This window comes from Rattus rattus, chromosome 15, assembly GCF_011064425.1.
Source record: "Rattus rattus isolate New Zealand chromosome 15, Rrattus_CSIRO_v1, whole genome shotgun sequence".
Taxonomy (NCBI): domain Eukaryota; kingdom Metazoa; phylum Chordata; class Mammalia; order Rodentia; family Muridae; genus Rattus; species Rattus rattus.
The window spans coordinates 63872997-63886587 of NC_046168.1; the positions used below are offsets into that span (position 1 = coordinate 63872997).

Sequence of the window (13591 nt, forward strand, 5' to 3'; positions counted from 1 at the left end):
TTTCCTGAGTTGCCATGACTGGCCCTGATAGTGAACAATAATGTTTCAGGAAAACCAAAATCTGAGTAGTCTCTGAGTGTGCAGGAATTGGTGCCAGGTATGAGCACTGGGGACCGGCCAGTGACTCTTTCAAGTGACTGATTGTAGGTGTTGGGCATGTTGTAAGGAAGTGTCAATTCATGTGGCTTCCCTTTTGTGTCCCTAGGGCCCCTGCTAGCTGTGCTTTGCTTTGCCAGCTGCCAGCTGTGTAGGCTCTGTCCCGCTCCACAGACCTGAACTATGTCCCCTGGGGTTCTTAAGGGTCTGGCTGGAAGCTGGTGGCTTCTCAAGGGTATTGAGGGTTGGGGAAGAAATCTGTACAGGCATGAGACCTGTGTTCTCATTTTCAAAGTCCCCTATCTGCCCATCATCCTGCTGGAGTGATGCATGCCAAGGGTTCGTTGGAGAGTCGGTGTGCTTGACCTCTACAGCAGAAAGCAGCTGGCAAATGGTTCTGGGGTTTGGTCTGCCTGCTCACTGCAAGCCCCGTGTTCTCAGTTGTCCTCAGTGAGTGGTATCTTCTTCCAGCCACTGGGGGTGGGGGGCTGCCTGCGCCTGAGTGCTCTCAGCCTGCACTGCTGCCTGCGGGTTTGTTTGGTTGTCAGCTCCTGGTCCTCATATTTGCTGCGGTGTCCTTCAGAGCTGTGGCTTACCCTAGGACTGTAGCGGGTTAATTCAAGTCCTGATAGCTATTGTTCTGTGTTCTCAGACCACTGGGAAAGCACAAATTTAAAAACTAGGTTCCTCTTGCCTAGGAAGCGCAAGGCCCTGGGTTCGGTCTCCAGCTCCGAAAAAAAGAACAAAAAAACAAAAAAAACTAGGTTCCTTCCAAGATGGCACCTGACTGTTCCAAGTCATATGGAATAGGATTCCTCTCCTCTGCTGAAACTTGCCACCAAAATAGATGCTGTGCGGCCTGTGCCCGTTCTGTGGTAGCAGTGTCTGCTGCCGCCTGGGAGCTGCAGAGCTGGAGCAGTGTTCTCATGGCCTGGTTTCTCCCATGTCACCCTTCTGTGCTCTGTGTCTCAGCTGGAGTCAAGACCTTTGTGACCTTGTGAAGCTATCTTTCTTCTTACCCTGAGATTCTTCTCCTTCAGGGGCAGTTTCTGTGGGTCACCTTATCCACTGTACTGTTTAAAACTTGTTTATTTAGCACATGTTGTAGCTTACTTGAGTTAACACATACTTAATCTGAAAAACCCACATAGAGCCACTATTGGCCAAACAAGCATTTGACAAGCTTCACGTTATGTAAATTTAGTTCGTTACCAAATATAGATTACTTTAATAATGTATGTTTATTATACCGTATATAAGCATTTTGTTTAACATGCCTGTGAGTCGTTCTCAGTAAAGATGGGTGAGACTGAAAAAATTAATGAACATTTAGAAACATTGTCATTGTGCTGGGGAGAAAGCTCAGAGTTAACAGCACTGGCCGTGAGTTGGAGAGATGGCTCAGTGGTTAAGAGCATGGGTTGCTTTGCCAGAGAGCCTGACATCAGATCCCACAACCACATGGTGGTTCACAACCGGCTTGTCCTGGGAGCTGATGTCGTCCCCCCCCCGTGTCCCCCCCCCCCGCTGAGGACCCAACCCAGGGCCTTGCATTTGCTAGGCGAGTGCTCTACCACTGAGCTAAATCCCCAACCCCTGACGTTTTCTTCTGTTATGCAAGCACACCTGCAATAGAGCACTCCTATTCATAAATTACATAAATAAATAAATCAAAAAAAAACAAAAAACAAAAAACAAAACGCACTGCTCTTCTTCCCGGGTACCCAGGTTCTATTCCCAGCACTCACAGAGCTAACAATCTGTGACTCCAGGTGACTCACCGCCCCTTTCTGGTCTCTGTTGGCATTGCATGCAATCAATGTACAGATGTACGTGTAGGCAAAACACTATAGACATAAATAAAATGAACATTTTTAATGCTATCATAGTTTGCTCTTACATGAATCATATCTATTAAGGTAAATAGTTTTCTAAAGTTACCTGTTTACAACTGGTCCTCTCGTTTTAGCTCACAGGGCCAAGATTATATAGGTTGTACTTAACACCAAAATAGTTTGGAGTTCTTACACACTTCCCGTTGTATTTCAGTTAAACCTTTTGTCAGTCCCATGGGTGTCAGTGTGTGACCGGTCAGTGTGGGATGATTCCGTGTGTTTGTTTTGCAGGCGCTGATGTTGCCAATGTCTGTAATGAAGCTGCTTTGATTGCTGCCAGACACCTTTCAGACGCCATTAACGAGAAGCACTTCGAACAAGCGATTGAGCGAGTGATTGGAGGTAAGGCAGCTGAGCATGACTCGGGTCAAAAGGATGGTGGTAGTCAAGGTGACAGGTGGTCTGTGGCTGTAATCCCAGCACTCAGAAGGTGAGAGGAGAAGCTCAGATTCGAGCCCAGTCTAGGTTAAATGGTGGATGGTGAGAGCATGACTCTTTTTAAAAGCTCACGATAGGACTTTCCAGTCCATTATTTCTCTGTTCTTCCAAGAGCTACCACAGAAAAAGTGTATCCGTGTGGTCTTGGGGCTTGCCGTGCCGTCTCCAGTCCTGCCTCCTGCTTTCTTGCGCCTGAACCCTGCCCCATTGGGAGGTGGAAGGGAGTTTGCCTGTTGACTCTGCTGCCTCTCTGAGCCAAAGCCTCATGCTTTGTAATAATGGGGCACACTGAGACAGAGGAAGCCTGGGATGAAGTGTGAGGAGATGGTTTGTGAAGTCAGATAAGCAAGAAGGTTAGGGTTTATCAAATAATGGTGAAGTGCCTGCTTAGCATGCACACAGCTCTGGGTTCCATCCCTAGCACCCAAAGAAAGCAATGCTTGTGGAACAGAAGGTGCATTAACTCATCCTTAGTAACTTTTGACCTTAGTAGCTTTGTGGAGTACACTTATCTTGGGTTATACCATTGGGAGCATAGCTTTTTTCCCCTTCACATGAATTACTTTAAACAGAGAAAATACTTAGAGGGTGATGGTTTGCCCACTACAGAATGAGCACTATTAGGGTTTGCAATTATAGATTGTGATATTAAATGAGCCTTGGGGTCTACCTCTCTGCGGTCTGGAGAAGCTGAAATTTCAGGTCTTTGAGCTCTACAGTTGGTATTGAACTTTTTTTTTTTTTTTTAAAGATTTATTTATTTAATGTATATGAGTACACTGGAGCTGTCTTCAGAAACACCAGAAGAGGGCAGCAATTCTCATTACAGATGGTTGGGAGCCACCATGTGGTTTCTGGGATTTGAACTCAGGACCTGTGGAAGGGCAGTGCTCTTAACCACTGAGCCATCTCTCCAGCCCTGGTATTGAACTCTTACACAGGGTCATTTGGGCTGTGGATCTGGGACCTGACCTTCCTAGAGTGTTTCTTGACAAACTCCTTCATCCCTTTAACTGCCTGGCCTGTGTGATGGCCTGGCCAGCTTCGAGTAGGAATTTCAGGGCTTTGACTAGAATGATCTTTCCTGTCCTCTGCCTTCCACTGGCAGCCACAGCAAGCATCCTTGTGTTCTGAGGACTTGAGGGTTCTACATAACAAAGCCAAGCAGAAGACTCTTCTGGTCTTCTCTCTTTCCTATGAGTTTCCTGTTTCACATGACCTAGATGCGAATTATATTTACATGTCTGTTGATTTTCCCAAGAAAGGTATGGGGCTTAGGAACGAGCCTGGGGCAGAGATGAGAAGTACATTTGTGTTGCAGTTGGATATATTTTAGACTTTGTCCCTTAGCCTGATTTCAGTCAGGAAGTTTAGGCAGCCTACTTATGTCTTTGGTAAGGAGGTGTATAGTACTGTATCGCTATTTTTTAATGTCATTATCACTAAAACAGTGGTTTGGGGGTTTTTGTTATTGTTAGGCTTGGAGAAAAAAACCCAAGTTCTGCAACCCGAGGAGAAGAAGACTGTGGCTTACCACGAAGCAGGCCACGCAGTCGCCGGCTGGTATCTGGAGCATGCAGACCCACTCTTAAAGGTGCCGCAGCGTGTATTTCAATAGGCAAGCCAGCTTAGTGTGTAAGCAGTGACTCAAGAAATAGCAGACACAGTGTAGCTTTGGAGGGATGTAGCAGAGACTGATGAAGGTTGAAGGAGGTACTTATCCTCCTGCAGACACTGCCCACGTTCAGACAGCACACTTTTCCTGTTTGCTGTCCTGGATATTGAACCTAGGACCTCATTCATGCTGGATAAATGCTCTGCCACTGAGTTATACCTCTAGCCCTTTCAAAATTTTATCTTACTTTTGAAGTATGTGTGGTGTATATGTGTGTTTGTGTTCAAGTGTGTGCACACATAAACACCTGCTCTCATGTGTACACTTGAATGTAGAGTATCTTTCTCCATTGCTCTCTACATTACTTTTATTACCATCATCAATATTATCAACAAAATATCTCACTCACCTGGGGCTCACTGATGTGGCCAGACTAGCTGGCAGCCAGGGATCCTCCTGTCTCTGCCTTCTGAGTGCTAGGATTACAGGCACATAACATGAGGTAGGTGCTGGGGTCTGAATCTACGTCGTAATGCATGCCCAGCAGTCACTTCACTGACTGCCCCAACCCCTCTACTTTCTATTTTGAGGTAGAGTCTCACTATGTTTCACTCTGTGGCCAAGGCAGACCTTGAGTTTTCACTCTTCTGTTTCAGCCTCTCAAGGTTCTTAGAGTGAGGCCTGTGCTACTATGCCTGGTTCAGAAAGCCACAGCCAGAGGCAGAGCAGAGTTGGGAGAGAGCTGAGCCATAGTGAGCAGCAGTGTTGGCATTGGCCTGAGCGCTTCTGTAATTACACCACAGTGGGTGAAGGTATTGGCCATCTTGAGGTGCCAGAGTATTGTTGTAAAAATATGAAAATAAAAAAGTATAGTTGTCTTTTACCCCACTAGATCCGCACAGCGGTGGTGCCCAGGATATCTGCTAGATATCTTGGTGGAAACACATCCCCACTCCTCGGCGACCCAGTGTCTCTTGTCGCCACACACTTTCCTATACTCAAACCCTCACAAAAAAGAACACACAACACAATAATCTTTGACCCAATTGGTAAGATACAATTGCCCACTTAAACATACAAAGCCCGGTACCATCCATCCCTTAGGAACATTGATAACAACCTGTAAATACACAGAGCAGAATCTTAACATCACCTGCCATGGCTTCTCACCCTCTGCTCTCCTTCTGTCCTGTCTCTTCCTCTCTCTCCTAGTCTCCTCCTCCTTCAAACTTCTCTTCCGCCCATCCTTCCTTCTCCTCCAATGACAGGCTTCCTTCTATCCTGTACCTGCCCCTCACCTGTACTTTACAAATTCGTTGGGGAGGTGGTTCTGGTGAAGTCATCTGACTTCTGAGTACGTGACTAGGTAGCTGTCCTTGGTGCAGTAGAATTAGCATCAAAATACACATTACTCCAGGGCAAACCACAACACCAGAGAAGAGAGTTCAAAATTCCAAAAATACTGGAAATTTAACAGGAAAATTCTAGAAACAAAAAAATACTGCAGAGTTGAAACCCAGATCTGAACAGGAGCTGACCATATCTGGCTGACTGATAGAGCTATGTATGGAATGGGGAATCCCAGAGATCCTGGCCACAGCACAGCAGAGCCTAGCAAGGTCTCCCTCTGGAACTTCCAGCTGCCTTGTAATGTCAGAAGATGGTTGATGGGGTCAGCTGGAAAGGAGTCACAGAGGAGGTCACATTCACATACACATAAAATACCCAAGGATTCTACAGAGAAGCCACTAGAATTAATGAGTTAAGAAACGTGCAGAATCCAGGGCTAATATACAAAGATCTGTGATGTCTCTGTATTTGTTAATGGATAATTGGAAAATAAGTTTTTGTTTAATTTTAATTTTTTTTGGCAAATGCAGAGATTAGCCAGGTGTAGTAGCCCATCTCTTTAATCCCATCGTGTGCATGTGGAGGCAGGTATAGCTCTCTAAATCTGAGGCTAGCCTGGTCTACATAGCAGGTTCCAGGTCAGCTACATCTGAGGCCAGCCTGATCTACATAGCAGGTTCCAGGTCAGCTACATCTGCATAGGGAAACCCTGTCTCAAAAAAGAAAAAAACATTTCAATTGCATTTTCACTAGCTTCTGAACACATAAAATATAAATTTAAGAAAATATCCTAGGGTTTATACATTGAATTAAGGTATAAATAAAAGTGCATTCTGTTTATAGAATCATGTGCTGTTTCTTCCCAAGCTGACCCGTAGCCTCATTGCAATCTCTGTCAGGATTATAGCGTTCTTTTGCAGAACCTAGGCTCACACATGCTAGGCAAACACTCCAAGTCTCAGCCACACTCTCAGTCCAAACAGGCTTTTTTTTTTTTTTTTTTTAAATTGTGAAGCTGAATTAGAGTTTTCTGGAGATGCAGCTGGAACAGTGGGAACAGCTAGGTGGGAGAATAACCCTGCCTGACTTTCAGACTATGTACTGCTGCATTCAAGCCTGTGGCACTGGTGAGGGGACAGGTGAGGTGCCTTCTTAGGTGGGAAGCTGGGTGTGGTGGTGCCTGCCTGTAATAATAGCACTTGGGGGCTAAAGCAGTAAGATCTCCAGTGGGCTTAAAGTCACCCTTGACTTTTGAGGTCAATCTGGCCTTTTGAGACTCTTAACTTCATAAAGTCAAAAGATGAGGGAGACAGGGAGGGAGAGACAGAAGGAAGGACTGTCTTAACATGTGATTCTGATAACTCTGGGCTCGTATGAAAAATCAACATCAACCCTTGCATCGTGTGCCAGGAAATAGACGGAGTAGAGAAGCTAAAATGTAAAATGATGAAACTTCTCACAGAATATGTAGGAATGTTCTTGGAACATGAAAAGCATGAAAGGTTGGTGAATGGGTAGACAGGATGGCTCAGTGGGTGCTTGCCACCAAACCTGACAGTTTGAGTTCAATGCTAGGAGCCACATAATGGGGAACAAGAGAGCATATTCTTATATGCACACAGCCACACATACATGGGATCAATCAATAAATAAAGGAAAAGGGAGAGTTTATAAATGGAACCTCTCCCTTTAAAAATTGAAATTTACGATGGTTACTGAGCTCCAGGCATGGTATCTATCACATGCCTATAATCTCAGCATTTGAGAGGCAGAGACGAGGATTTTAAAGTTATGGCCAATCTGGGCTATATGAAGACACCAGCACTACTGGAGGATGTAACTCAGTGGGAGAACATGTGACCAGCATGCATGGTGAGCCCAGCCTGGGCACAGAATGAGACCCTGACTCAAGGAAAAACAAACAGCACCCGTGACTTAGAGAAAGGCCATGAAGAAATGTAAAAGGTGGGGTGGGCACATGGTGGTACACTCAGGAGGTGCAGGCAGGAAGATAGGAGTTTCAGGTCAGCCTGGGCTGTATACTGATTTCCTGTCTCAAAAATGTAATCATTCTGAAAATGATTTTCAGTAAATATGTGCAACAAAGGAGAGTTATATCTGGAAAAACAAGTCTTAAAGCTGGCACAGTAAAGCAGTGGGCAAGACTTCCATACAGACTCTGTTAGAACAGGACATAGGAACTGACATCAAGCCGAGAAGTTGCAAAGGAATCATAACTAGATACCAGAGCCACTTACAGGCTGTGTGCACTGCTGACATAGTAAATGGCTCTGTTTGCTGGGTTCTATGAAAGTGATCAAATGGCCCTCACCCAAGATGAGTGAGAATGGATTCCACACAAGAATTTTCCTGCTGTGTTTATAGTGTCTGTAGGCTGGAAACAATCTGGCTGTCCATCAAAAACTGGAGCTGTGTGCAAGGTGGTGGGGGACACTGATGCTTGTAATCTCAGCACTTCAGAGGGTAGAATTAACTTGCCATGAGTTGAAGGCCAGCTTAGGGAAGTCTGAGACCTTGTCTCAGAAAACAAAGAATGGATACCTGACGTTCATCCAGTGGCATGCTATAAAGCTGTAAAAATGAATAAGCAGGCAGTTAGTATACACAACAATATGGATGAATCACACAAATGCAATGAAACCAGACCCAAAGCACACTTTATGCAGTGGCACTTAGATGCCATTCTAGAAGGGCAGACTTGTCAGTCAGTGGTCATGCAGTTGCTGGGAGCTCTGTGTAGCAGCTAGGGGGTATGGTGGCCCCCATTTTATTTATTAGTTGTGGTTGGAAGTTGTTTATAAAACTCTGTTTTATACTTAGAGTGGTTAACACTTTATACAGAAAATTCCTTCAATATAGTTAACTTCTAAAGAAAACAGAACTCACCTAGTTTCATAAAAGTGACCTGGAAGGACAGTGACAGCTCTTGAGTGTCTTGGCCCCTTTGTCCTCTGAGACACAAGTGGCTGTGCAAGAGTTGAGTCAGCGCTGTGGTCTGCAGAGGGGACCCCAGCCAGCAGTCATCAAGACTCCTCTGTTAAAGACTGGTTTTAGTTTGCCTTTATATAAGGGCAGTAAATGCTTTTTGAAACTCTCCTGGTCACTGCTAGGTCTCGTGGCAGTGACGTGGGTGTGCAGCCCAGCACTGTGCTGCCTTTTCATCAGTGAGTGTCCTCACAGACACTCTGCCCAGGTCTGCATTGGCAGTGTGTGCTTTCTGCTCACCAGGTATCCATCATCCCGCGTGGAAAGGGGCTGGGCTATGCTCAGTACTTGCCCAAGGAGCAGTATCTGTACACAAAGGAGCAGCTGCTGGACAGGATGTGCATGACTCTGGGTGGCCGTGTCTCCGAGGAGATCTTCTTTGGAAGAATTACGACCGGTGCCCAGGATGACTTGAGGAAGGTTACCCAGAGTGCCTATGCCCAGGTGAGTCTGGAGCTGGGCTCTGCCTCCCTTTCTTACCAGCCTGGAAAGGTAGCCTTTGTGGGTCACTGAAGGTTTGTGCAGCAGAGATTCTTTCTTAAATGCGCGGGGGTGGCTGGAGACAGGACTCAGCGGTTGACAGATAGTTCGTATTGTTTTTACAGAAGACCCAGAACTCCAGATCAAATCTGACCCCTTTGGCCTCTAAGGGCACCTGAACTCATGGGTAAAGACACAATACAGACACATACATAGAATAATTTAAATACTTTAAAAAATCCACTTTAAAATAATAAAAACTTAAGAAGAAAAAATTGTACCATGGTTTTCAAAGTTTTCCCTTAGGGTCCTGCGTGTAATGCTTACAGGTAGTTTAAAATTAATTTTTCAAAGTATATTTTTGAGAGGGCCCAGGCTAGTCCTCACTACTTGTTAAGTAGCTGAAGGTGACCTTGGACTCTCAGTCCTCCCAAGTGTTTGGGTTTTGGCATGTGCCGCAATGCCCAGCTGTAAAGCCTTCATTTTTAAAAACGAATTCATTTTGTCATTTGAGGTATATGAGTGTCTTGGCTGTGTACATACATGTATACCACATGTGTGCTGGGGCCCTTGGAGGTCAGAAGAGGGCGTTGGACCTCCTAGAACTGGAGTCCAGTGACTGTGAGCTGCCGCGCAGATGCTGGGAACTGAACTCTGCTCCTCTCAGGCCCCGGCATTTAATGTTTACATCCATGTCCTCACAGCAGCTGACAACTGGACTCGGGGTCTTCCCGCACCTATCCCTTGCCACTCCCTGAGCAGCTGCCTCTCCTAACTGTAACCTTTCCTGTTTTCTTCAGCTTCTACCACAGGTTTGGCCCAGCAGTAGGCTGTTTTCTTTAGGCTGACATGAACAGCTCCTTCAGGAACTGCTCTCCACTGACAGCTCTTTGCCTGTCTATCCTCCATGTCTTTTTTTGAAAGTAATATTTTCTAATTTTTTAATGTTACATTTCCTAAGACATTGTTGCTTATTATTTGCTCTTATTTCTTTCTAATCTGTGTGTATCTTTTTCCTGCCTTCTAGCACCCATGAGTCCTGTGCTTGATTCATGGCTTCCTTTCTGCTTCCTTGCTGGCCTCATTTCTGCAACAGTGGGTCAGTTTCCTCTGCTGCAGACCTGCCCTTTCATCCAGGAAACATTATTCTGCATCTTAGTTCTTTTTCTCCAGTAACTTCCTGTTGTCCATTCTGACCTCAGGAGTGGGGAGGACTGGGGTGTGGAAATGGGGAAGCCTGTGCTTTTCCTCACTCTGGGAACTGGAGTCACAGATAGCAGAGAGCCTCTGTGTGGGTGCTGGGAACTGAACCTGGGACCTCTGGAATAGCATGCAGTGCTCTTGACCGTTGAGCCATCTCTGACCCTGGTCCTTCTCTTTCCAGGTCAGTTTGCGCTTTACTTCCAGAAGCTTCTCCCTCACCAGAGCTGTCTAGTTTGGGAGCCTCACATGAGTCATAGTACATCAGCCTCTTCATGTTGTCCCTTGGCTCTATGGACATACAGTTTGTGAAAAAAATGGAGATGTCACCCTGTGTCCCATGTTCTCTGGGTGTGACTGTCCATTCACAGGAAGAACTCTTTGGCAGTTTGCTCACATCAAGAGCTTTTAGCTCTTATCTTCTCTCCACAGTGGAGTAGCCTATAGGCTTTAGAGCTGTTGAAGTTTGCCCACTGTTTCCTGAATGTACTCCCAGATGAGCTTAAACCATCTGCTACTCTTGCCACCATCTACAGAGTATCTTTGTCCACTCCGCTAGCCCCTGTGTCAGTCTTTAGGGGTGAAGGTCCTCTGTCTAACCTATTAGTCCTGGATCTTTTTCAGATTGTTCAGTTTGGCATGAATGAGAAAGTGGGGCAGATCTCCTTTGACCTCCCACGACAGGGGGACATGGTATTAGAGAAGCCTTACAGTGAAGCCACTGCAAGAATGATAGACGACGAAGTGAGGATACTCATCAGTGAAGCCTATAAAAGAACTGTGGCTCTTCTCACAGAGAAGAAGGCTGACGTGGAGAAGGTGGGTGCCAGCAGATGGACAGGTCTGCACGTGTGTGTGTGTGTGTGTGTGTGTGGGTGTGTGTGTGTATGCATGTGTGCGCATGCGCGCGTGCACAAATGTCAATTAAATGATAATTCTGTGGAGTTGGTTCTCCTACCTTTTGTGGGTTCTAGGAATTTAACTGAGGCCATCGAGACTGCTCAGCTCGTGTCCTTACCTGCTGAGCCTTCTTGCCAGCCTTGTTTTTTGAGACAGAATTTTGCTGTGTAACCCTGGCTGGCCTGGAACTCATTGGGGAGAACAGGCTGGCACCATTCTTGCTGTGATTGCCCTGCCTCTGCCTCCTGAGTACTGGAATTGCAGGGTGAGTCACCACATCTGGCATCTGAAGAGCTTTTAGCCCCTTCCTTCCATCTGCTTGCTGTGCTCCTCCTCTCTGAGGCTGAGTGTCTTCCCCGTGCCTGGGCACAGATGCAGAACTGTTCTGGTGCTGTGTTAGCCGAGGGGAAACTAAAGAACTGCTTTACGCCAGCCTCATTCCCAGGGGCTTTGCCAGAACACCCGTGAACCAAGTAGTTAAAAATGAGATCACTATGTCTGTGCTGCAGCGAGGATGCCAACATGATGGAAGTGAGTGGGGGAGGGGGGGGTGCACTTATCGCATCCCTACCCAGATGCATGAGCTTACAGTGTATAGCAAAAGAATGCTTGCTGGGAGGAAAATACGTGGAATGGGGTAAGGATCCCGAACACTGGATTTTAGAAGTACTTTCTGACCCAACAGAGAAAAGGAAGCAGATGAAGAAAGTTGAGCCAGCCGGGAAGTAGTCTACTTCAAGGAGAGGGGCTGAGGGCTTTGCTCAGGGCCTCACCTGTGGAGGAAGGACTTGGCAGGTTGTCTGAGGTCCTTCTTCAAGATAAGGGGAAGTAGCTAACAGTACCAGCTAAAACCTGCAGGTTCCTGAGGTACATAGAGTCATTATCCCCACTTTCCAGAGACAAACAACAGAGAGAGGTCATGTGATAGCTTAAGGTCACAAAGTCAGTGAGTGAGTAGCAGAGGCAGCTCTGACCAGCTGGGAGCCTTTGCATAAGGGTTTCAGATGACTAATAGCCCAAGGTGACAGCCTCCTCCGTGGCACACAATCTCCTCGTCCTCCTAAAAGCAAGCATAGTGTGTTACGTGTGTCAATGTGTTACGTGTCCTATGCTTTTCTTATCTTCATGCAACTATGTGCATTCCTTTATTACAGCTACACAGTCCTTAATCATATAGATTAAAATGCCTGTTTGCTTATAAAGGATATTTGTGACTTCCATATAATGCACATCTTACTCTAAAATCGTGTGACCTTATCTATGAGACATGTTCTGTTATCTTAGGTCCTTTTTATCTCTTTACTTTTTAATATTAAAGTTTTTTTATGTGTATGAGTGTTTGCCTGAATGTATGTGTGTGCAAGTGTGCATGTCTGGTGCTCTCAGTGACCAGAAGTGGGGACTAGACCCCTTGGAACTAGAGTGACAAGAAGGTGACTTGCTGGGAACTGAACCCAGGTCCTCTGCAAGAGCAGTATGTGCTGTAATCATTGAGCCGTCTCCCCGGTACCTTAGGTTTTTATTAGAAAGAGCAGCTATAAGTGGAAATCTTAACTTTTGAGTAGATTTTGCTAAGTAACTCAATGGATTGCTTGTATTTCAGGTTGCTCTCCTACTGTTAGAAAAAGAAGTATTAGACAAGAACGACATGGTTGAACTTCTGGGTCCCAGACCATTTACAGAAAAATCCACATATGAAGAATTTGTGGAAGGCACTGGCAGCTTAGATGAGGACACTTCTCTTCCTGAAGGCCTTCAAGATTGGAACAAGGACCGGGAGAAGGAGAAGAAGGAGAAGAAGGAGAAGGAGGAGTCCGTGAATGGGAAGGTGGTCAGCTAGGCTCTCCCAGGGCTGGAGGCCCATTTACCTTCCCCTCTCGGGGCCGTCAGAACAGCAGCCCTGATGCAGCCCGCTGCTGACTCAGCCAGGCTGAGGACAGCCTCCACTGAGCCGCAGTGTCAGCACTGCCCGCCCCTCAGCCTGGCCTCACGAACACTGGCTGGAACAGGAGAGACAGCACCACCTGCCAGCGCCTGTCCCGTGGACTCCATCAGAGGGAGAAGACTCTTCCCATCGCCCTCTTCAGTCCTCTTCCTGTGACATCTCTGCAGGCGTGCTGTGAAATTCGGTTGGAGTCCTGAGGAGAATATTTTGATTCAACCAAATATTTTCAAATTTGAGTTCAGATCACTCGTTGATGTTTTAATGGAATGGTTTTCTATAGAGAACTGTAACATATTTAAAAACATGAATGTATTGTGTAAATATGGATTCTTTACATCAGAAATAAAAGGTGGACATTGTACTTTTTTCCTGAGCATATGAAGGGTTGCCATATTATGTTCTGTTTAGAAAACAATGTCAAGAAATTAAGCGTTGCCTTGGAGATGGATTCCTCAAAATCTCACCTTTCTGGTCTCATCAGCTCCCACAGAAACCCGCAGCCTTCCAGGTTCATGTCCTGGATCAGTACTGTTGGATCCAAGAGCCAGGCGTTGGGAGCAGCTCTGGTGACTACATCACTGGGCTCTCCCTGAGCTGCTCATGACTAGGTACGTTGTGCCATCTAAGCGAGGCTGCCCTGAGCCGTCTCAAGTTCAGGGAGGGCAT

At 46.1% G+C, this 13591-nt stretch overlaps 1 protein-coding gene across 1 annotated transcript in view; it reads left to right on the forward strand.

Annotated features, from left to right (window-relative positions):
• Afg3l2 (AFG3 like matrix AAA peptidase subunit 2) overlaps nucleotides 1–13303 on the forward strand; it is a 44061-nt gene extending 30758 nt beyond the window's left edge. The window contains exons 13-17 of the mRNA XM_032886220.1: nucleotides 2223–2333; nucleotides 3908–4023; nucleotides 8644–8844; nucleotides 10705–10899; nucleotides 12584–13303. Of these exons, the coding sequence (XP_032742111.1) occupies nucleotides 2223–2333; nucleotides 3908–4023; nucleotides 8644–8844; nucleotides 10705–10899; nucleotides 12584–12820 (860 nt within the window). The 3' untranslated portion in view covers nucleotides 12821–13303. The remainder of the gene's footprint in view (nucleotides 1–2222; nucleotides 2334–3907; nucleotides 4024–8643; nucleotides 8845–10704; nucleotides 10900–12583) is intronic.
• Nucleotides 13304–13591: the final 288 nt, after the last annotated feature.